The 25,640-nt window shown below is 32.7% G+C and overlaps 1 protein-coding gene across 2 annotated transcripts; it reads right to left on the reverse strand.

Moving 5' to 3' along the window:
* Positions 1–1,556: 1,556 nt before the first annotated feature.
* On the reverse strand, positions 1,557–25,175 carry LOC134281437 (perlucin-like protein). Of its 2 annotated transcripts, none has more exons than XM_062763902.1 (4): positions 25,093–25,175; positions 24,875–24,969; positions 24,612–24,699; positions 1,557–1,802 (listed from the first exon to the last, which is right to left on the reverse strand). In XM_062763902.1, exons 1-4 carry the CDS (start codon positions 25,151–25,153, stop codon positions 1,573–1,575), a joined length of 474 nt encoding a protein of 157 aa, XP_062619886.1. In that variant the 5' UTR covers positions 25,154–25,175; the 3' UTR covers positions 1,557–1,572. The 2 variants fall into 2 exon arrangements, with proteins under 2 accessions (XP_062619886.1, XP_062619887.1); XM_062763903.1 differs by lacking the exon at positions 1,557–1,802 and adding an exon at positions 23,597–23,972.
* Between the last annotated feature and the right edge of the window lie 465 nt (positions 25,176–25,640).

The following is a 25,640-nucleotide window of genomic DNA, read 5'->3' on the forward strand; positions in this document are numbered from 1 at the left end:
ATTGGACAATATTTTGTCTCCACATAAATTTTTTCTTCATCTTTAATATATATTATTTTGCTATAAAATAATCCAATGTAAGCTAATATATGAATTTTTGCTTAAGTTCTCATAACTTTACACATTTAAAAAACATCAATTGAATTAAAATTTTCTGTGTACTCATTATACAGAAGTATTAAATTTAGGAGGGATGGGGGTCTCGAGTTATTTTCAAGGGGATTATTACAGTTTCCCATGTAAATAGGTTAAAATTAGGGCGGTTGGTCGTGGGTCTGTTGAATGCGGCTTCCCCATTTTATGGGGTGACCGAAACTTATGGATTCCAAAGGTTTCGGCCATGTGGCGTTTGCGTCGAGCCATTCAACTGATGCTATAATTCATTGTGCTGCTGCTGCTTAAAACAATCTCATTTACTGTGAAAATGTGTGCTGCTTTCAACAAATTCATGAATTGGTCTGCTTTGCTTACTTGAAACAAACTCAGTTGCTGTGCAAAATGTGTACTGCTTTCAACAAATTTCATGCACAGTGCTTTGCTTGCTAAAATATCCTTTGTAACGTTCGCGGTTTGATAAACCGGAACGATAACTACAACATACATGTAAACTTGTAAAGTTTATTTAAAATACACATGTACATAAAATTAAATTGTAAGGTTAATTACCGTTCGCGGTATACCCGGAACGGCCATTATTATGCTTATTATATGTACATGTAATATTATGCTTTCATGTTGCTTGCTGCTGCTGCTGCTTGTTGTTATTTGGGGTCGCCCTTTTACGCTTGGCGACCCCCTGCTGCTTTAAATATGCCACGACCAACAAACGCCAATATCAAAATAAACGTGTATAAAATCATGTTTGTTTTATTTTCCTCTATATAAATAATTGACCTCGTTTTAGAAATTGTTCATACGTAGAGCATGTTCTTGCGGAATCATCTGAGAGATATATACTCTGTATGCAGGTGATGGGGGTATATTGCTGCATATAAGTAAGGGAAGTTGACAATAGAAAAGTAAGTCATCACGTTTATGATATAGCTTGGTTGTTAGATTACCATTAACGTCTTTTTCAAGTAAAATATATCCAAGTATATAACAGATGTGTCAGACTCTGTGGTATCTTTTATCTCAAGCTCACCAGTACATATCGTATCGACGTAGGAATGGAAATTGCCATTGTTAATTGATATGAATTTGACAGAATAAAAAACGGAATTTTTCACATAATACTTGCAATCACGCACTTATATATTAAGTATCACTTAACAATATACATGTATATGCTTTCAACTTTTCTGAGGCTAATAAAAATCAATTCGGTGTAAAAGTCATAAGCATAGCATGGTAGCGAGTGACACCTAACAACGGTGTTAATAACCTTCACCTGCCGTTAGTATATTTCTGTTTGTTCAGCATATTTTACACATATGTATATTTTTTCTGACCCAGTTAAGCTATATTTAATTGCTTAATCAAGTCTTAAATCATATCATGGATACCTAATTAGACATCTGCAGACAAATTTTTTATTGTGTATGCATTATAAAGGAGTGAGGGTTTACAGTTTCAATTATCTTTTTCACAAATGTATCCCAGTTTTCCGCTGCATGTAGCATCTCCCCAATAAAATGCCTTTTTATCATGATTAAAGAAACACAGACATCTTTCTATTGTGGGACGATTAGGCTCCGATGGATAAAAGAAGGTGTATCCAATTTTTTCATTGGTTGATTCCCATTTCCAATCACCAACTTTTCTCAAAGTGTTTCCACCAATCCACCAATACCATAGGTTATCTGCAACATAAATTATGTAAATCAAAGAAAGTTATGAAAAATGTCAATTGATTTATTTAAGAAATATGAACTAAAAATATTTGATCAACCATACAATAATTGTTCAAGTTCTAAAAAGAGAATATTCTTTAAAAAATTAGTTGGCTTGATCTTGCTTTTTGGGAAAGCTTACCATATGAGTTATACTAAAATATGATTCATTTTATGTCTAATGTTTTCCCCTTAAATTTTCCCTTAAATTTTACAAACATACACATGCATTTATTGCAATTATTTTACACGAAATATACGTACGAAAAGTCAACAGTTTCTACAGAACTGATTAACTTAATTATACTTATGGTACTTGGACAAAATCCTTGTTATGCAAAAATACTTGTAAACAATGATTTCTTTTTTTTAATTATAATTAAAACATTGCGGAAATTGATTTTTGATCAAGTAAGCGCAGATCTTATTTAGTGCATTTACGTATGTAACTAGTTTTATCTACATTTGCAAAACAGATAGCGTGGTACTTGAATTAGCGAATATTGCTTTCCGCGAAAGGCGACACAACAAATACACAGATAAATGTTAAACGCTTACAGTGCTCACGTAACATCCCAATATCTTGATTTGCAATTAATTTAATATTCTTTAATTACTTAAAGCAAAGAGTTGCTGGATAATCTAGTCATTTTCCCTAGGTGTTTCCACTTTAGCAAGATAGGCATTTCTTGTGTTGCATGCAACCTAAAAAAAATTAAATAATGTAACAGAAAATGTAAAATATAACATATTTACATTCTAATGAAAAGAAAAATCAAATTGGAACAAAATCAAGTTGTTAATAAGAATATCGTGTAAAATTACAATAAACTAGTAATTCTTAAAGGCAAATACATTGCTTAAAGATACATGTATACGTACTTTGCTTTCAAACCAACTTTTTTTGTCCATCCCAAACATATAACAATGTCCATTGAATTCTATCCACGGATAACTACACATAGTCCCATCAAACCCTGCAAAATGCAGTACTTAAGTTAAACAGGTCAGATTATTCAAAATTATACAAATCTGAGAAAACGTCGACATTGTTTCAAAACAATTGTTGTAAAACTAGCCATACCAACAGCAACGAAGAAGCCATAAACAATGCAAAAAAGAAATACAGAACTCTTGAAATGCATTCTAAAAAGAAAATATTGCCTTGCTTTATTATTCTAACAAAAATTTTAAATCAATTTCGTTTTATATTGTATCAAAATTTGAAATAAATACTGCAACAGCTCGAAACATGTTGACTTACTGATTTTGGAAATAAGATTTATGACTACTACCGGTATATAAATTACTAGACTGATAAACCAGTACTAGAATTTGATTTAATACCATTTTCGTTCAAAGTTGTGATAGTAAAAATGCAAATAAATCATATTTATTAATTCTGGCTCAATCATAAGGTAGTTCATTACACGTGTGTTAAAAAATTTATAATTCAATGCTTGACAAACATACATGTGCAGATGTGTAGATGAATGCTTGATTTCAACAAAAAGTAGACAAAATAATTTTTGTACGAAAGTTTTGAAATCACAAACTGGAAATCGAAAGGTGATGATAGAACTGGAGATCGAAAGGTGATGATAGAAAGAAAAACATAAGCAAATGTTTCAATTAAATTGTTTTAACCAGCCAGACCTACCATTTTAAAAGTTTCCCTTATTTCTATTAACAACTTACTGCAAATACCGGTACATGTAAAACAAATTATTTGAAAGGAGATGAATGAATACGACGAGCAAAAAGCCTATAGCATTACAAACCTGAAGGTGAAAAAAATCTCAAATTTTCCTTTGATATTTCATCTAACACTTATACAGTGTATATAATTTATGTGGAATTTCTTCCATTTGCAAAAATCTTACAAAGATTATTTTTCAGAGAAATAGTATATACACACACTAAATAATTTTTCACACTATGATAGTACTCTATTTTTCTAAATGAGTGGATCTTCGTTCCATTTTTTTGAAAGTCAATCCTCAAAGTTTGCATAAATATAAATATTTTTTGGTTTTCAAAATTATGGAGCGAAGACCCACCATATTTTTTATACACTTTAATGACATAACATTCGCATCTATTTGAGAAATACTAGATGTCCATTTGAACAATTGTCACAAACATGATTTTTAAATGCCGATATCCATCAGGGCTGTTATGCAGTGGTTAGCGTGCTCACTGGTCCTAAAAGAAAATGATACTGAGGATTAAAATAATAACTCAGTGAAGTTTGTTTGTTTGATTAATTGATTAATTGTATGTTATCTAACGCCTCATTCGAGAATATTATTGTTTTACAAACAGCGTGACAGTTTGCTTGATGGGGCGTGCTAAAATTTTGTGTGCTGGTTATCATTTTGCTCATCGATTGGATCAATGAAATCAATACTAATTTGCATATGAAACTCGGAATACAACAATAGCCTGATAATACTGACCAATCACATTGAATGATTGTTTACCAGTACAGCATTTGTAGTCAGCAGCAACACGTGGTCAGTCAAAGCCCATTTTCTGTCTTCAAAAAAGCATACATGTATTATATTTGTTGTGATTTGACCGGATGGGTTTTTAGATATGTATAAGAAAATTTAAAGTATGGAATTAGTAAGGCTACTCTGTTTCTGTTGTACTATATATGTACGTTGCTCTATCAATATCATCATTATAGGAAGTAAAACTTGCTTTGTCCGTTCACGTGTTATTGTTGTTTATTCAATGCGATTGGTTAGTATTGTCAGGGGTATTGCTGTGTTCTGTGTGTCATATGCAAAGTATTATTGATTTCATTGAAATCAAACATCCAATCGATGAGTAAAATGATAATCAGGCATACGAAATTTCAGCACGCCCTATCAAGCAAACTGTCACGCTGTTTGTAAAACAATAATATTTCACTCATGTAGAAACGTCACCATATGTACCAGTGAAGGTCTTCAAAATTCACCATGTATACCGGTGAATGTCCTCAAATTTTGACCTTTACTCGGCATTTACGGCCATTGAGCAGTGAGGAATCTTTATCGTGGCAACACCTATTGTGACATGGGGTCTCGGTTTGTAAAGTCTCATCCGAAAAACCCACAACTTTCACTTAAGTAAGTAAGTAAGTAAATTCTATTTATAGTCGGATTACATACACATAACAAAAAACATGAGCTATAAAGCTCTTTTGCCGACTAAAAAAATAAAAACATATTTATAATAAAATGTACATATATACACATAAGAGCACAAATATCACATTAAAGTTTCACAAAGACAGAAGTTCATATAAACACACAAGTGTAACCAAAGACATTGATAAACAGACAAAAAAAGAAAAGAAAGAAATAAAAGACAAAACATTTGAGCAACACACAAAGAAAATAAAAGAGTCAACATAAGAGAACAACAAGTACTTAAAACAAACTTCAAGGTACCAAGCGCATGGCGAAGGAACAGTTGCATAATTTTTTTTATCGAAATAGGTCAGGCACGGCCGAGATTCGATCTCACGACCTTCCGATCACGGAGCAAGCGCTCTACCGACCGAGATACCTTGACGGAAAGTTTGTTTTAAATCACTGCTTGAAAGTATGTGATATGAAATTCAGATTTGAAATCTTGAAACGGTCATGATTGTAAATATGACAAACCAGGGTTGAATACAAAGAGTTTTTCAACATATATAAATCACCATATACCGTTGAAGGGCTTTAAATTAAGACCTTACTTGTCACCCAGGGCCATTAAGTAGGTTCTTTATTGTGCCAAAGCCTACCGTGACACGGGGCCGCAGTTTTTAAGGTATTTTCCGAAGGAACCGCATTTTTAAATTCAATGTCGAGCAGCTCGGCGAAAGAGCATTTACTTCCTAACTATTAATTATCGACTGAGGTCAGTCGCGGCCGTAATAGTAATATGCAATATGACGAGGAAAAAAACCAAAGACATTTCTTGTAACGCAATTCTGATTTCGAATAGCTACAGACCATTTTTATAAATCATTTTGTGGCTTTTTCCCAAACTAAATGGTTACTTTCATTTACAACAGCAAATATGAAAAATTGAACATCATTATATTGGTAAAGGACTTTTGCGAGGAGCAGAGTTGACGGCTTACTTTTACGCTAGGGCAATATATGGAAGCTCTTTTTCGGTTTAATTACTTAGCTCAAAATTGAATTTAACGAAAATAACGGGTTATTTCAATACACAAACAAGTTGTCCTTGAACAGTTGAAAAAAAAAGACTACCATCCAAGCATCAACTCCCGGCCCTCATATGTTAGTGCCGCTAACACCATACCTATGACAACTAGAAAGATTTTCTCATCTTTTGTCAATTCTGTACCTCCGTACAGGATTCAGGTTTAAATGTCAAAGTAAACCGTCAACTGTAGAAGTGCTTCTCACAAAAGTCCATTTATTGCAGGAACATACTTTATTCAATAAAAGTAAAAAACATAACCATATGTTAACATTTGCAAAACAAATTTTTATGGAATCATCAAAAAAGAAATGAGGATGAAAAGTAGATTTAATTTATTTTTGTTTTTAAATTTTTTTTTTCAAATTTGACATTTATATACGTAGAAGTCGTAAATTTGCTTACATTGTCATTAGTCAGTTGCAAAATTATTTTGTTAAAAAACAATCTGATTGTACACACAAGTACTCTGAAGTTGATATAAAAAAGATACTTGAGTTTGACAATATATATGTTGTTTTTGGAAACCAGATCTTCCCACGGTCCATTAGAATTCGAATGGGTTCCACTTTCGCCCCGTTATTAGGAGACCAATTTTGCATTCATATGAAGCAAAATTTGTCAAAAAATCTTATACGTGAAAAGAAAAAAAAAACACCTGCTGTGGCCTTCAACTCGACATTTAGTTATATCGACTACGTATTGTCAATTAATAACAATTGTAATTTTCATTCTTATGTCGATACGATATACCCTGGTGAGCTTGAGATAAAAGATACCACGGAGTCTGGCCCATTTGTAACATATTTGGATATTTTATTTGAAAAAAAGAGTTAATGGTAATCTAACAACCAAGCTTTATGATACACATGATGACTTTAACTTTTCAACCGTCAAATCCCCTTACTTATACAGCAATATACATTCATCACCTGCATACGGAGTTTATTTATCTCAGTTGATTCGAAATGCAGGAGCATACTTTATGTATGAACAATTTCTAAAACGAGGTATATTATTTACAAACAAGTTGAAGAAACAAGAATATTATCAGTCTCGGTAAAAGGCATCATTTCGTAAGTTCTATGGTAGATACAATGCCCTTGTCAGCGAATACAATTTACAATTGAGTTAAATGCTGACTGGCGTTTTTCACACTAGTCGTTGGTCCTTTAATTATAGACTTGGCTACTTTTTTAAGATGACCTTACTAGCTGACTACTGTGCACTTAGATAGGAAGCCTTGACCATGACTGAAACTTGTTTTCATCCCTGTGCTTGGATTTACCATTATCTTTACTACACCTTAAAATGATACAACATTAATAAACTGATCAATCTTTTTCAAAATATACATTACTCAGTTAGTTACTGTCTCACTGTCTTTAAACCACCAAACAATTACTTTAAAATACAAAACTGTATTAATTGAGATAGTACACTATGACTCCCTGGAGCTGTCTGTTAGCAGAATTCACAACACAAGAAAACTTGCACATTTATAACTTTTAATATGCAGACAAAGAAACAGACAATAAATCAAAATATGGTGGAAAAGGTCGCATATAAAAATTTTGGGAAACTGGGGAGGCGGCCAGTGTTCCAATTTAACTACCCAATGTAGGGGACCCACTGGGAGCCCTATGTGAACATAGGTGCTCAGAGCCTGAACGAATCACCGCGTTCTGAGGTGGGTAGTGATGCCTGTCCTTCTTGCACGTCTCCTGAGAGCTACCTGGTATAATGCATGAAAGGGAGGACCCAGTAGACTGCCCTACAGTTGCCCCCAAAGAACATGCCCCAGCCTGTAGCATCCCCTCCCTAGGTAGGGAGGTTGATGAGGCACCAGCAATGGACTAGCTGTGAGCCTTTCTATTACAATTAACCTTTAAGTACTGCCTTTTGTTACTAACTTTTTTAACCAACTTGATAGTAAATATAACACATGCCCCCTGCTTTAGTAGCATGTGGGAGGAGACAACAGGTTTTGGAGCAGAATTAGTGATCAGCTACCGCAACGCACTCCCCATCCCGCCATAGACTTTAACAATGTCCCCCACAAAATTATAACAATGTTCTGTGTTTAACATAAAAAGTATATTATCTACCTATGAATATAAATGTCTATGCTCTAACCATCGATGTGTTTACTACTGTTTGCACATAGGGAATGAATAGGCTCTGTTTCACTGGCTTGTGGCAGGAAATATTCTTTGGTTGTTCTGCAAAAAAACTGCATTGCTGCTTGAAGATTATTAAAAAATATTTGGTTGCCTACATTAGATAAGTGTGTGCCATCAGTACGATAGAGGTCAATATCTGTTGCTTTGATATTATGATCATGTTCAATAACACATCCCTGTACTTCCTAAACCATGATTTTTTTTCATTAGCTTGTTTATTTTAACCCTTTTCTTATTGATTTTTGACCCGTCCCCAAGAGGTGCATGATGCCAATAACGCCTTGGTAGTAACATGACCAGACTAGCTTAGTGTTAGGCCACAGTGCATTGTATCTGTATAATGTGCATTGTGCCATATGTGAGAAAGATTTCGAGGTAATATCACCAGAAGTCAGATCATTTGATCCGACATGAAAAATTAACCAATCAGGGGGAGAAAATTTAACAGACATAGTTGCTATGGTTTGTTCAACCTGATGCCACTGAAGTCCCCTTACACCATTCCAAGTTATTGAAGCTGGCAAGTTCAAATTAGTACCCCCAGGCCTATGTTCTGCTGCTACTCCTGCCCAGTATGGTATTGAGGATACAATTATCCAGATGGACACACCAGGACAGCTTTGTTGAAATTAGAAAGGACTAACTGATTAAAGTGTTAAAGCATATCAAAAATTGTAACATTCTGAAATATAATTCTACAATTGTTAATTAATGATTTTAAAGTTGTTCCCAGCTGAGACGTTGAAAATCTGTACGAATGTAGGTTTGATAAGCATTTGAATTCCATCTCCCTTGTGCTTTGATCTGGTTGAATGATACCCCTTGTTTTGTCAATTCGGTGGCCATACCTATGTGACCTATAATGACCCTGGACTTGCAAGAAATTGAGTGCTTTTTGCAAAACTGATTGAAATAGAAAACGTGCAATGGGTTTGTTTTTCACATGCACAAGCAGCAAGTTGCAGTTGCTTGTCCTAGATTTGATATATTCTCTGATCTGATTCACAGGGCGGATCTTATAGTCAGGTTGATTGGTTAATTTCACTAAAGTTGAGAGACCGATGTGATCAGTTTTGGACTTTTGGATTTTACCTGTGAGATGATCTGTTGAAACAAAATGTAAATCAGAGAGTTGAATGCACAGAACTTCGCTTACTCTCAATAAACCAGATAAGCTAAACAGAAGGGTTCAGCAAAAAAGTGAAGCTTCATAAGGAGATCGACACACAAATGGAAGGGTCTGAATAATTTTTATGAAAATGTTTAGAGATGGGAATGCGTAAATCTTTGTTTACTCTGGCTGATCGACGTAGGCCTTCAAGTGTTTTTGATACTACATATACTTTAGTTTTGTCGTTGTGACCGTTGATTTTGTGATGATGAGAAATGGCACTTGAGTACAAACAAACTGTTCGGTATGAATACTTATGGAGGGACAAAAAGGCTATGTAGTGTAAAAGCTGATCTACCGAGACTGGCCAGGATTGATCTAACCCATATTGTGTACGACAACCTTGAAATCGCACTAGTGCTGTGTTGTATGCTTTTTGTGTTTTGGCAGATCGAGAGTCGTTTAAAAGCCTTGATGCCTCTTCTTCTAGATATCCCATACATGGTTTGGAACTGGTGTGGGGAAGAAATCTGCTTCTGGTGCGAAATGTCGGAACCGGGCCCACTGTGAACGAGATATTGCGTCAGCAATTGAGTTTGCTTTAGTAGGAATATATGAAGCTTTAATTTGTATGTTGTATTGTAGTGTAAGTTTGCGGACAATGTTCATGACTCTATCTGATTTGCTGGTAGAGTTGTTAATAATGTGTACCACTGACATGTTGTCAATGTGAAAAAGAAGTCTAGTGTTTTGTAGGTACTTGTTATAAAGCGTAAGAGCCACCAGCGCAGGGAACAGTTCCAAAAATGTCATATCTCTAAGAGTACCCTCTGAGCCCCAGTGTTGTGGCCATTGACCCCCAGCCCACTTGCCACCAAAATATATCCCAAATCCACCCCACTCTCCCTCAGCACTGTCTGTGAACAATTGAACGGTGTGGCTGTCAACCAAAGGGGTGTTAATAACTGATACTCCATTGTAGTCTTTCAAAAAAGTTTTCCATACGAGTAGGTCAAGTTTGATATTTTGTGTTATTCTGATTTTGTGGTGGTGTTTTTTGATGCCAATGGTAGAATTAATGAGGCGTCTACAGAATGCGCGCCCTTGTGCTACCACTCTGCAAGCAAAGTTAAGAAGTCCCAATAGTGTCTGCATTTGTTTAAGTGTGACCTTTTTGGCCTGCAACACTGTATTGATGTTTTCTTGTAATATTACTGTCTTATCTGTAGGTATTGATATGGTCATGTTGCAAGTGTTAAATCTAATGCCTAGGAAAACTAAGTCATTGGTTGCTTCTACAGTCTTGTCCTCAGCTATCAGTATGCCTAAATCTGAGCAAAGGGTTCTAAAATGTTGCAATGTATTTGCGCAAACCGCGGAAGACTTGGGGCCACAGAAAAGGAAATCATCTAAGTAGTGAATAATATGAGCATTGCCCGAATGTTGTTTTGTAAGACAATGTAAAAATGATGCAAATTTCTCCCACAATGAACAACTTATGGAATACCCAAAGAGTAGCATATTGTCGAAATAATATTGACCTTGAAATTTAAACCCATGAGGTCAAAATCAGCTGGTGATATGGGGATAAGGCGGAAGGCGGATTTTATGTCAGATTTAGCCAATATTGTGCCAGTTCGTAAAGAAGCTGTAATATCTGCCGCCTCATCAATGCTTGCATTGTTAACAGAGCAGGCCACAGGGTCAATAAAATCATTGATAGAACTTCCTTCTGGATACGAGAGGTGATGAATTAAACGCATATCACCGTCCTTCTTGGGGACTAAACCTAATGGGGAAACTTGTAAACAAACAAAATGAGGGTTTGGAAATGGTCCTGCTACTCGTTGTAGCGCTACCTCTTTACTGATTTTATTTTCAGCTATTGACAAATTTTCATATAAATTCATGTATAACATCTGGCATGTTTATAGCGTTCCAAATGTTTTGCCAATGAGCTAGTTTTTACAGGTGTCTGTAGTGAGTAAACTGAGCGATTGTTTTGAGCACTTAACTTGAGGGTGTTTTCCTCCGCACTGGCTAAACATGTGGTTATACCTGCATCTGGGGAAAAAGGACAGGGTTTACCAGCATTATAAACCCCAGCAGGCAATTCAACGTTGAATCAACGTTGAATTTTGGTTGCATAATATGAAAGTTGAGGCAACGTTGAAACATAACGTTGTTTCAACGTCAATTTTCAACGTTGAATAAACGTTGAAAATAGGTTGAATTTTTGGTTGATTTATGGTTGATTTTTGGTTGCAAATGAAAGTTGATGCAACTTTGAAGCTTCAACGTAGTTTCAACATCAAATATCAACATTGAACAAAAGTGAACATTGGTTGTAATTAGGTTGAGATTTGGTTGAAATTTTTTGGTTGTACAAACGTTGATATTTGGTTGAAATCACGTTTAATTCATATTAAGTTTTACTTTATAAACAAATACATTTCAAATTCTAATATTTTTCTATTCAAGTTGCGTAATATTTACATAAGCTATAATCCAGTATTACGATTGTGAGAGAATTCATTTTAGTTTGTATTTTAAAGACAAACACAAATTTGGATTCAATCACCGAATCTCAAAAATCACTGCTTGACACAATTTATATTCCTAGTGAAAAGGGGGTCCAGTTATCACATCAAAGTTCTTCAAAGTACGCGTCTGTCTTACACTACTAAGTTCCACAAAGTGGCGGATCCATTGATTTTAATCACGCATATACATCTGTAGTTAAGTCCCACGAATGAAAGAAATGAACAGGAGAATCCATCCTCTAGAGCAAAAGCCTATAAATAAAAGAAATAAAGATGTGAAAGAAATTTGTTCGATACAATGTACGTAACACGTTATTTCAAAAAATAGATATACATGAATAATTTAAAAAATCAGACAAAGGACTATTTTCCGGTACTTGGATTTAATAATTAACATGATTAGAAAGAATTATAGTTAACTTCATATTAAAATTCGTATTAGTATGCTTATAAATAATCATTACTAAAGAAAATGTTATAGGCATACATAGACATAGTGTACTTACAAATTGTTGCATTCCTTTGTAACTATAATTTTCACGGGCGAAGAACCTAATGCAATCAAGGCTGACTATATACAATCAATTCCCTGCACCACTGGTTGATTGAACCGTACGATGAGCTACAATTTATTAAATTGTATAATATATTAGTATACTTATATTTCATAAACAAATGAATATCAACAATACACATAATACACGAACCAAGGATGTGCATTTCACGTAGATTTCAAATATACTTATAAAAGAAGAATTAAATGTACAGATACTAAATAAACTTATTTTCTTAAATTCATGAAAAGGAAATAATTCTTACTGGGCAGAAGTTGATATTCCAGCATTAATCCTTGTGTATGTAGCTTGAAAACACATTAAATATGAACAGCAAGGAGACGCGCACTTCTTGTCCATCAGTTGAATTCAAATTTTGACCTAGATAAGCTGCAGCTATATACTCTGCCCAGCAAGAATAACAAGGTTATCCTGACACTGAAATTGGCCAACTAAGCGAGAGGCACTCCTTATCTGATATCTCGAAGGTTTTTGGGGAGTGGATCTTAATAATGCTATTTGATCGGGGTTAATTGTCAGTGTGAAAATTGTTATGTGTTTATTTGAATTTTTCTTTTATATATTTTGTGAAAAGAAAGATTATAGAATTGATGCACACAACAAAAGCACAATCTGATAAAATAAGACTTCTTAGATTCGCTCTGTATAGTATAACATTTTGCGCAAGAGTATAAGGCACGGATGAGTCTAATTTTAAGAACATTTATTCGGAATAAATAATTATTTTTATTAATTCTAAAGTAACATGGAATTACAGTGAGATGTTGGATAAAGATGTCATTATTTATTAAAAGCTTATATCTAACTTATTTTATAAATATGTAAAAAAAAAAATGCATTCACAATTTATTAAATTTAACAATGTAACTAGCCTCAACTCCCGGATTTCACATGTTAGTACTACTAACACTATTCCTATAATGACTATAAAGGTTATCTTATCTGTTATGAAGTCTGTACCTTAGTACATGATAAAGCTTCAAATGTCAATTATGAAAAAAAAGTTTTTTCGCTTTTTTTTAATCAAAACAAAAATACCAATACCTAGTACATAACAAATAGGTTTCAGTCAAGGTCACAAGGTCATTGAACTTGGTGTCATTTGAAAGACCTTTATTAGTGGAGTATGCATACTAAATATGAAGTCTTTATCTTTCATGGATCAAAAGTTATGGCAAAGGTTCAAGTTTGCAGACAAACAGACAGACAGATAGACAGGACCAAAACAATATACGTCCAGATCTATCGATGCAGGCGCATAAAATTCATTTGGAAATGCAAATATATACCTATGAGACAGTAAACAACTGCCGGATTCATATTCCCCAGTTATGTACAGAACAGGATCCCTATTAAGACCGCATCCCTCTGAGTAACACTGTTAAGATTTGTGGGTTTTTAAAAAGAAGATTGGGGAATAAGGTGGACGTGAAAAAATTAAAAATCTCAATTATATCCAAATTTTCTTTGTTAATTCATCTAACATTAAAGTATGCTTAAATTAATATAATAATGATGATGATAATCATCATCATCATCATCATCATCATCATCATTTAAAAAACCTCAGAATGACTGAAATTATTTGTTTAATATGAAAAAGCATACACGTACTAATAAAGGGAAAAAAAAATCATTTTCTCACATTTTAACAAAATTTTTCAATATGAGCGGGTCTTTGCTCTACTTTTTGAAAGATAATCCTAAAAGTTGGCAATAAGTTTTATAAGTATACATTTTTTGGTTCACAAAAACATGGAGCAAAGAGCCACCATACCTTACGCATCACTTTTATTACATAACATTCGTATCTTTCCGAGAAATACTCTGTCCTTTAAGTCAAGGATCATATCCCAAACATGATTTTAATGCCTTACCTTTTTATCAGCCTTGTAGCGTCGTTGTTAGTGTGTTCATAGGCGTCGGACCCGGGAAGGGGGCTAGGGGGTTGGGGTGGTGGTTATCCCCCCTTTTTGCACAAATATACATTATATAGGCATTGAAAATCGGGATTTACCTTTTTTTGTAAGTTAAGCTCTCCTCCTTTCGATTCGATTAGCCCCCCCCCACTTTTAATTTGCTTCCGACGCCCATGGTGTTAGTCTCAAAGAAGAATGATACTATAGCGATTTTTGTTGCTAGAGTTCGAATACACACGACTACATGTTCCACCTTAAACTTTTTATAAACTTTAGGAATCATTTTTCCGAGATTTTTTTTTCTCTCAGAAAGGTTTGAAAATTTCTCAAAATTTCTTGAATTTCAATCATGAAAACTTAATTTTGATACTCTTTTCACAAATTGAATATGATTTTTAGACGGGGTCACGTGACCCTATCTTTTAGGTCTCAAAACGGAAGCTGTGGGGAGAACACATGAATTAAATCTACGTTATATGAAAGAGTGCAGAAATTGTTTTGATCAAAATACAAACATTTGTATCAACTTGAAGAAATTAAAAAAGTGATATGAACTTTTATTATAATTCAAATCAATGAAGCATTTCGAAAATTTAAACCTGAAAATATTAATTGTAAATCTCACTAGTTAACAAAGTAATCTCCTGCGTAGTGTAATGTCTGCGTACGCATCATACATTATTCTCTACCGTAAAAAAATATCCGGTAAAACTCGGGCAATTCAAAGGGCTTCCAATTATTGCAATTATTTTCTACTTAGAAATTAATGAAAACGTAAAAATATGCTATTCGCAGTTTTATGTTTAGTATGTTGATGAAAAAAAAATTGAGTTGCTATTAAAACTATTAAAGAAATCATGTTTGTGAAATCTTGCATGAAGATTAATTATTTTGATCCCATTTTTCATGACTTTCTCAGTTCTTTTATTTCATATATGAAGCTATGGGCACTCTAAACGCGTTGTTTCCCATCTTCTTTCTAAGTTTAAATGATCCATATTTATATTATTAAGAAAGAAAAGAATTCCATCCAAATTTAAAATATGAAAGATAATTGCCATGGAAACAGTTTAAATTGTAAATTCAATATTTTTATCAAATACTGTAAACCAACTTTAATTCGCGTGCGAGAAATTTTCGCGAAGTTTGCGAGAGTTTCGTCGTCGCGAATCTTTCTCGCCGCGAACTGATCCTTCAAGTGTCTGGGTCTATTAAAATTATATTCAAAAACGTTTGATCGCTAAAATTAATCGTCGCGAACTAATTAACCCCTGGTAAATGGCGAAATAAAGTCGTCGCGAATGAAAGTTGGTTTACAATATACATGTATAGATATAACGAAAAGTATTCAAACTCAAGTCTATTGAGTTTTCATCAAAGGTCAACATGTCCAAAACAATGTGAAATATAAAGTTTAAACCTCTGGATGTAATTCTTTTCTTTCGTAATAACATTAAAATCGATCCTTTCAAAAAACCAACTCAAAATTTAAATCTACCCTCTTTATACATATCATTGATATAATTTAACAATGAAATGAAAATGTAGACAATGATTTTAAGCGAATCAGAGGCCCCCGCCAAAGAGAAATCAATTGAAGGTCATCATAACTTGATAATGATCAGGACGCAGTCCTGATAGTGCCTTACAATTACCCAATTTCTTTGGTTAGTACCGCAATGAAAACACGCAACGGCGTAACGCGGGGGATGCGGTCTAAATAGGGATCCTTTATTATAATACATAACTTTCGTAAGGAAAGTCTTACAAGACATCGATCTTTCTACATCTGCTGGACTTCAAACAGCAGTGTCGAACCAAATAGCCAGCATACTCGTGGAGCTCATTATGCTGGTAATGGCCTCCGTCGGCTTAAAGATTAAATATTCTGACGAGGAAATGGATTCTGTCATCGACCAGGTCAACGGGCTACTTAATGATAACATTCAACAACGGGTTGAGGAGTTTGTTGAGGCATGGCCAAACGCAGCTACTTTCAACGACAAGGGAAAACTGGTTTTTAATCTGCTGAAGTCCCTAGGTACAGGTAGCAGTATAGCTCTGATGAAAATTTGCTATGCTATAGTCTCTAATTTGTCAACTTGGGAAAAAATCAAGATGATTGCTAAACTAAAGGTGGCTTTGACCAATGCATGGAAACATCCGGCCCAAATGATTGCAAAATTAGGAAAGTCGTTGAGAAATACACCTGATATCATTAAAAAGAAAACAAAAAATATGTCTTCTTTGAAGCAAATTCAACGAAAATGAGCAATTTATTGTTTAGAGACACTAACATGAGGACATATTTATCAAATGAACTTTCATTATTATTAATTATTATTATACTTATTATTAGATTTCTGAAACTTACAATGTATATCAAAAAATAAAAAAAAACAATCACTTTATATTTAACAGTCGTCAATGTTTGAATTTCAAGAGGAAATTCAGTGTACAGATACATGATGCATGTTATTAACGTTCAAAAAAAAAAAAAAAAATCACAAATTTTGAACTTCAACAACTTAATGTTTAATTGTTATATTGACTTTAATCTTTGTTATTTTAATGTGTAGTCGGTAAATAAATGGCTTTTTTTTTTAAAATTATTTTTGTTTTTGTTTTGTTTTGTGTTATCTTTGAAAAGAAATTGATTTAAATTGTTTAGTTACACAAATTTGAGTTAATTTTTTCTGTATAATATCACACCTTACCGGGGTATATATTTTAATAACATTTCACACATAAATATATCAAAAATTTTATTTCATTTTAAAGTTATCGAAACTTCAATTTTTTGGATGGGTTTGATTGATAAATCCTTGCAATCTCACAAATTTTATTTTTATTCTTAATACTTATGGAAAGTAGAAATCTTGTTGTGTAATCATGAAAAATATTAAAACTCTAATACAGAAAAATAATTATTTTAAGAGTACAAATGTTAAAAAGCAAAACCCCTTCACAAGTATCGTTATTCCGCGCTAAGTGTGTACAAAGTTTAGCGAATTGATCACACCTGTGAAACGTACGCAGTTTTTTAAAACAGGGCACGAACTCTGTTATTGTTGATGTTTACGATTCACTGAGTGTGTTCAATAGTTAAAGTCTGCCCACCACAACTGCACGGACTAACAATATACTTTGTGTATGTTTTGCTTTCGAACATTTGGTTTTATTTTTCAAATTAGGTCAAACATGAAGGTAAAGGTCAAAGGTTCAAATATCATAGCACGCTCAGAACTATATTGTCACAGATAACACACATGTCAAATATGAAAGTCTTATCTCCTCCATATCAAAAGGTATTAAAAAAATAACATTTTTGAAAAGTAGGTCAAAGGTCAAGGGGTAAAAAAATATTAGTGTAACAAGAAAGGTCTTGTGATTAAATACACGTGAAAGGTGAAAGCCCTTAATCTGCTCAATCTAAAGTTATTATCAAGGATAAAGTATTTGAGAAATAGGTCAGACGTCAAGTTCAAGGGGTCAAAATTATACTGTATTTAGAGAGGTCTTATCGCAGGAAATACACATATTTAGTATGAAAGCCCAATTTCTTCCGATTCAAAAATTTTTTTGCTACTTTAGTGTCAGGTAAATTTTTTTTGAAAAGTAGGTTAACTCCAAGGTCAAGGTCACGGGGTCAAAATCATAATGCACTTAGAACGGTCTTGTAACAGGTAAAACATACATCTAATATGAGAGTCCTTTCTCTTTTAATTGAAAAAGAATTAAAGTTTTTTGTGACATACGGGCAGTCTGAGAGACTGTCAGATCTACAGATTGACCTGACAAACAAATAAGATTTTTCAATATGTTTTTGAAGATAAGTTCACCAAATATTATCAGACAGGCCATTCAGAAGATTATCCAAAAGGGTTATATAAGAAATATCACCATGTTGTATCTTGTCCAAATGCCTGGTAAGGTACCCTAATTTTTTATGAGGAAACTTGCTTAAGTACCTAGACTTCAAGGACAAATTCTTGGGAAAAAATATCTATTTTTTGAGGAACGTGTCGTCTGACCGTAAAGTATTCCAAACCAGATTCATTGTCATAATTTATTGAAAACACAGAGACATCCAAATTTCGGTGTTCATCATTTGCTCTCAAAGCAAAAAGTTTGCAATTGTAGAAAAATACACTGTTAGAGAGCCCTTGAGTGGTGTTTTGGTTCAGAACCCAAGAATTCTATAGATGTTCTTCATTTTGTAGTAAAACAGGATCTGCCTGGTTCTCTTTTGTTTCCATACCCATGTTGGTTCATTCTTTCATCCTTGAATCCAAACTATTCCTTAACAAATCAAAGGTGGGATCATCAGAAAATTAACAGTAGAACGTTTGCATTCCTCTCTTAAATAAGGCTGAATCCCTGCTGCAATATTCTTAAGGGTATTTGGTGAGTAGTTAGTACCATCTTTTCTTCTGATTTCATTGATGAAACACGACATCCAGAACTGAAGTTCTTCAATAGTTGCTGTTGAAATTTCAGCAGGTATTGGAAAAAAAGATGGATTTTCTGTGTAGGTTTCAGGCAATGTATTTCTCTGCAGTGCCCAGTCCTTTCAAAGTTTAACAGCCAATCTATTTTTTTCTGTAGTTTTTTAGAAACACTTTCCATGGATTTCTTCTGCAAATCTTCTCCAGATATTGGTGCAGCATATCTATGTTTCTGTTCTCTTTTTAAAAAAATAACTCCTGTGTAGGAATTATATCAACATCAAAGTCATCTCCATCAAATAGAGAAAAAATTACAAGGTCTATGTGCTCTGAATAACTGCTGTCCTGTTCAGATATTGTGATATAAATGACGGGTAAACCCCAATTCTGTATGAACCAGAAACTGGCATCAGAGATGCTGATTAGTTTGACACTGATTTAATGGTTTTGTCTGGAGTAAACCTTGTCCTATACAATTGCTCATGATGAATGTGGGTATTTAAATTATGTATGTGAAGTGGCCCTTGACTTAATTGACTTGAAAATATTTCTCGGAAAGATATGAATGTTTTGTCATGAAAGTATACTTTAACGATAAAGTTGGTCTTTACTCAGTCTTTACTCCATGTTTTTGTAAGCGAAAAAAATGTTTATCTTATTGCAAACGTTAGGATTATCATTCAAAAAATGGCACTATAGGTACTTCGTCCACCCTATCGACCCATCTTCTTCATCCTGAACTAAGCTTCCATTTCAAAAGGTACAAAAACATTATAAGTAATTCAGGAAATTTACTGAAAAACAAACATTTTTTATTACTTTATGTTGTCTATGTTGTCTAAATTACAATTTCATCGAGTAAAGAAAAAAATAATCAACATAAATTATATCCTTGAACAAAACAAGCTGGGATAGATATTATTGGGCATGTTCTTTTACATACTAGGTATTGCAATGCTAGAACTTTTAAAAATGATTTATGCAGGTTATATGAGAATTTTCATTTATTACTGAAAATTTAATGGTACAAATATATAATTAATTAATTTAATGTTTGTAAATCAGTTTTTTTTCTAGTTGTAGACTGCACTAGCGATAGACAATGCAGAGTAGTATCTCACAAAGTGCTTGTTGTGGAATTGTACACAGCTCAACGTAGATAAGATACATGTACCTATTGAATTCACAGACAAATTAAACAATAATACGCTTTTGCTTGATCTTTCGTATAATAATTTTAACTCCTTATCTCCAAAAAACATTTCAAGGGATTCATTTTAATCTAAGTAGAATAACAGCCCTGCATTTCAATAATAATAGGCTGAATTTCGTACGACAAAAAACTCTTTAAAACAATTGTTCTTCAATTTTCATCTTGTAATCTCCAAAATTGGTCGTTCGAAGATATTCCTTTGTCTATACCCTAAGGAAATTGAGAATTTTGACCCTTAATGGAAATGCATATACAAGTAACATGTATTCTGAAGGTGAATTATCTAGTGTTTTATCTTTAGAAATATTACATATCGATGTTTTTAATACCTTTATATTTAAAGAATCTTTCAAACGTTAGAAAGAATTAAAAGAAGTGAAATTATTTTCAACATCCCATTTTCATATAAACAACGATAGCTTTAGTGGATTATCAGAATCCCCAATCAAATATTTGGCAATGTATTTTGAAGGACATGTACTTTTCGACATCAGTGAAGACATATTTTGTTCTTTTCCATATCTAAAGGGTGTAGAAATGTACTTTGGGGGCTTGTGTGACATGAATGAGGTTATGATAAGTTTAAAGGTACTTGGACACAGATTTGAAGTTAATATTTTCTCATTTTTTCTGTATAATATCACGAATTATATATTTTAATAGCATTTCACACAAAAATTAATTAAAAATCTTATTTCATTTAAAAGTTATTAAAACTTCAAATTTTTTGGCGGGTTTGATTGACACATCCTTGCACTTTCACAAATTTTAACTTTATTCTTAATCCTTAGGAAAAGTGGCAATTTTGATGTGTTTTAATGAGAAATATTAAAACTTTTATCAAGAAAAATAATTTTATTCAGAGTAGAAATGTTAGAAAGCAAAACACTTTCACAAGTATCGTCATTCCGAACTAAGAGATGCGTACAGAGTTTAGCAAATCGAGCACACTCGTGTTATGTACACAGTTTTTGTAAACAGGGCTCGAGTTCTGTTATTGTTTATATTTAGAATTCACCGGGTGCGTTCAATCGTCACAGTCTGCTTACCACAACTGCACGGACTGACAATATATTGTGTGTTTGTTTTGCTTTCGAACGTGTTTACTCTGAATTTTTCTGGATTATAGTATTAATATTTTTCATTTATACAAAACGAGATTGCCACTTTTCCTAAGGATTAAGAATAAAATTAAATTTGTGAGAGTGCAAGGATATGTCAATCAAACCCGCCGAAAAATCTGTAATTTCAATATCTTTTAAACGAAATAAGATTTTTAATTAATTTTTGTGTGAAATGCTATTAAAATAAATAAGTCGTAATATTATAGAGAAAATAATAACTTCAAATCTGTGTCCAAGTACCTTTAAAACGCTTACAAAATCGGACAATGGATAAAATTAATGCGAATGAAAATTTTCCGGACGTTTATATAAAACCCTTCTATTTGAATAAAAGTAACTCGGTATACCTCTACAGCATCTGTGTCAAGAATGTTATTTTCGTCAATAATCACATTTCAGGCATTATTGTGAACCCGCATGGAACTAGTATGGTATATTGCATTGAATTATTCAATGCAGCCAGAAATGAAATAAAAGCAGTAGGCCTTCCCATACGGATAGACTTCTTGCAAAATTTTCACTTAAATTTCTCGATGTTAGTTTCAACAACCGCATTTGGATTATGAGTTTCTGTAACATTTCACTTCAAATGCAAAATAGTTCGAAAAAAATTGCTATGCTTACCTTTCCTGCTTCGAAAGAATTGCAAGTTATAAAGTATTCTAATAACTATATCTATGATGCTAAAATTAAGGACCCTTTTCTACTGCACATAAATATATCCGTTAAAAATTTTCCTCACACAAATCTCCTATAAGATGCATTTTTGGGCTTGATACTCCCAGTTTAGAAGTTCTTGATATCTCAGACAGGAAATGTTCTACAGTATATCCTCATTTATTCGGAAAAGCAACGAAATTAAAGAAAATTATCACATATTATATTGTACTTTCTTATTCCAAAATGATAAATTTCTTTACATTTTTTACAAAATAAGAATTTAAAAGACCTTTGAATGAAGATATTCCTGGAGCATTTATGATATAATCAGGTAAGTTATTCCACAGTTGAACAGTTGATGGAAAGAAACTTTCCATATATTATGTAGTTCTAATAGAAGGAATTTTGAATTCTGCATCATTATTTCTTAGATTATAGGGGTGGTTTGTAGGACGAAAAGGTTCAATCAAGTCATTTAAATATTTAGGTGAATAGCCATTTATAATTTTATAAAAAAAGTTGCAATTTATTAATATTCCTCCTTCTTTGTAAAAGATCCCATCCTATTTCGTCATACAATTTTGAACTAGAGGAATTTGATCTTAATTCAGTAATGATTCTATCTGCTTCTACTTGGATATCTTCTAAAAGTTTTGTATCTTTTACAGAACAATTGTCCCAGACAACGTCGGAATATTCTAAGACAGGTCTAATAAATGCAAAATATATCTTAACAAGTATTTTCCTTTTCAATTTATACTTAAGCATTCTGAGGATATTTAATCTTTTTAGTAATTTTTCATGAATTAATTGTATATGCGATGTCCAGGTATCATCACTTTGAAAGTGTAATCCTAGGTGGTTATGAGATGCATTTTGAGTAATGGATGGGCCATGTTCACCAAATGTAATGGGTGGATATTTTATATGTATTTTCGGGTGAAATCAACATTTACAGCTTTGTTTGGATTAAAATCAACAAGCCATATTTTTGACTATTTATCAATAAGATTTAGATCACTAGTAAGTGATTGTGCTACAATTGTGGCTTCCTTTTCTACAATAGTATATAAGGAGGTGTCATCAGCAAAAAGACATTAATCTTTTTCACCTGCTATTAGCATATTTCTAATTGTTAAATATATCTTATAAATCTTTTTCTCCTTCATTTCATTGCTTCATATTTACATTTAAATTTTTTTGTCCTAAATAAAAGTACAAATAGGAAAATTACTTTATTTCTACATTAATGTACTGATTCATGGATGGGTGTGGTTAAAAATCACGTGCTTGGCGGGGCAAATAGAGAAAGAAGCGGAGCTTGTAGCACCAAATCAAGAGCATGTTAATAAAAGGAATAACTGTCAGATTTTTTTTTGTTTTCAATACAATGATCATTCGACTGACTTACCCGATAGCTTTAGGCACAAACGTTTATACAAATTATCACTCACGCCAATCGACTGATCATATTATGAAACCCCCCCAAAAAAGACAATCATTCATTATATTAAGAACATACGCAACGTAGTTTAATCTATATTTCTTTTTCTATAAAGTGTTCCAATTCTTTAGTGCTATATTTTCAGGTCGATATATGGTGTTGTACACATCTTCCAAAAATAACAACAAAAAAACCATCTATAATATATGGTTTTATTAGTTTTTATATATTTTTCTTTGAATTATCCAGGATTTTTCATCTATTGATATCTTTCAAAAACACCTGGTAATGCATGCTTATTTTTTGTCTATAAACAATAATCACACCAGCATTTTAAATTAAGAATATCTTAAAACATCAGCAATAGATAAGGTACGTTGCGTATTAATGACTTTATTTATAACACTGATACTTAATCAGGCATCTGCTAACTCAACCTTTACTTCAATTGCATTATACAAACAGTAAACTTTTACAATTTATTTCAATTTTTTTCGCAAATGTAACTCAGTTTGCTGGTGCATACGTTATCTCCCCAATAAAACGCATTTTTACCATCGGTAAAGTAACACAGACATCTTTCTATTGTCGGGCGATTAGGCTCTGTTGGATGAAAGAAGGTGTATCCGATTTTTTCATTGGTTGATTCCCATTTCCAATCACCAACCTTTCTCAAAGTGTTCCCACCCATCCAATGCCATCCTCCATCTGTAAATAAAGTATTCAAATCAAAGAAACGTAGAAATAAAACTTATGTGTCAGTTGTTAAAAATATCTATTCAAAGATTCACTGTTCTTAGTATAATTGGTTTAAGTTTTAAAAAAAAATCAAGAGAACATTTTAAAATTTTATTTCGCGCGATTTGTATTTTGGTTGAGCTTACCAGATGAGATATTCTGGCAAAGTATTCGTTTGATGTCTTTTTTTCTTAAATCTTACAAACATTTCTATTGCAATTACAATGTATGTTATATAAAATATACCTTCATCAAAAAGTAAACGTTTATAGCATCATTTTCTACAAAACTTATTTAGTGAACTTTACATAAGTATTAGGAACAAAATTCTTGTCATGCAAATAATTAACAATGCCTTCTTTTCAATTACAAAAAATGGCGGCAATTGATTGTTGAACAAGTGAGCAAAGATTTGATTTAGCGCATTTACGTATGTAACTAGTTTTATTTACATGTGTAATACATATAGCCTGGTATTTGAATCAACAAAAGTTGATTTCCGCGAAAGGTGATAAAACAAATACACAGATAAATGTTATACACTTACACTACGCATGTAACTTTCCAATATCTTTTTTTGCAATTAATTTTATAATATTCTTTAATTACTTAAAGCAAAGAGTTGTTGGATAATCCAGTCATTTTCCCTGGGTGTTTCCACTCGAGCAAGATAAGCATTTTTTGTGTTGCATGCAACCTGAAAAAAAAATGAATAATGTAATAGCAAAAATAAAATACAACACATTTACACTCTATTGAAAAGAAAAAAAATATCAAAATTAAAAAAAATCAAATTGTTTATTGGAATATCTCGTAAAAGGACTAGTACTTAAAAAGGCAAATGCATTGCGTAAAGATGCATGAATACATACTTTGCTTTCAAACCAACTTTTTTTGTCTGTTCCAAACATATAACAATGTCCATTGAATTCTATCCACGGAAAGCTACACAAAGTCTTAGCAAAACCTGCAAAATGCAGTCCATAAGTTTATCAGAAAATATTATTTAATACTATACAAATCTAAAAAAAATCACTACATAGTTAAAATAACAACTGTTATAAAAATATTACAAGAAAAACAGACATACCAACAGCAACAAAGAAGCCATACACGACGCAAAAAAGAAATATAGGATTTTTCAAATGCATCCTGAGAGAATGCTATGCCTTGCTTTATTCATGTAATTACTCTAACAGAAGTTTTAATTGGTTTATATTGTATTAGTATCAGAAATTGAAATCAATACAACAACAGCTTGAAACATATCGAATTACTGATTTTGGAAATAAGATTTATCTATACTAAATGAGTTACTAGTACTTGACTGATTGGTTAGTACCGACTCGAAAACAAAAGTGTTTGATTACATTCGTGTTCAGTAAATCTGTAATTCAATACTTGACAGATGTACATGTACAGATGATTGCTTGATTATAGCAGGAAATAGACAAAATAATTCTTCTACGAAAATTTCGAAAATACAAATTGGAATTTGAAAGGTGGTGATAGAAAAAAAACATAAACAAAAGTTTCAATAAATTGTTTAAACTAACCAGACCTTATCATTTACGTTCCCCTTTATTTTTAGTAACAACTGATTATATGTATTTGCATTTAAAAAACAGATGTCAAAGC

The sequence above is a fragment of the Saccostrea cucullata genome, unplaced genomic scaffold (genome assembly GCF_032062105.1).
Source record: "Saccostrea cucullata isolate Sc308-1 unplaced genomic scaffold, CSIRO_AGI_Scuc_v1 ctg588, whole genome shotgun sequence".
Taxonomy (NCBI): Eukaryota; Metazoa; Mollusca; class Bivalvia; order Ostreida; family Ostreidae; genus Saccostrea; species Saccostrea cuccullata.

Excerpts from the sequence above, each read along its gene's own strand:
- LOC134281437 (XM_062763902.1), bottom strand. The coding sequence starts at position 25,153 with ATGCATTTGAAAAATCCTATATTTCTTTTTTGCGTCGTGTATGGCTTC. Across the intron at positions 24,970-25,092 it reads TGGCTTCTTTGTTGCTGTTG|GTTTTGCTAAGACTTTGTGT; the intron begins GTATGTCTGTTT and ends TGCATTTTGCAG. Across the intron at positions 24,700-24,874 it reads AAAGTTGGTTTGAAAGCAAA|GTTGCATGCAACACAAAAAA; the intron begins GTATGTATTCAT and ends TTTTTTTTTCAG.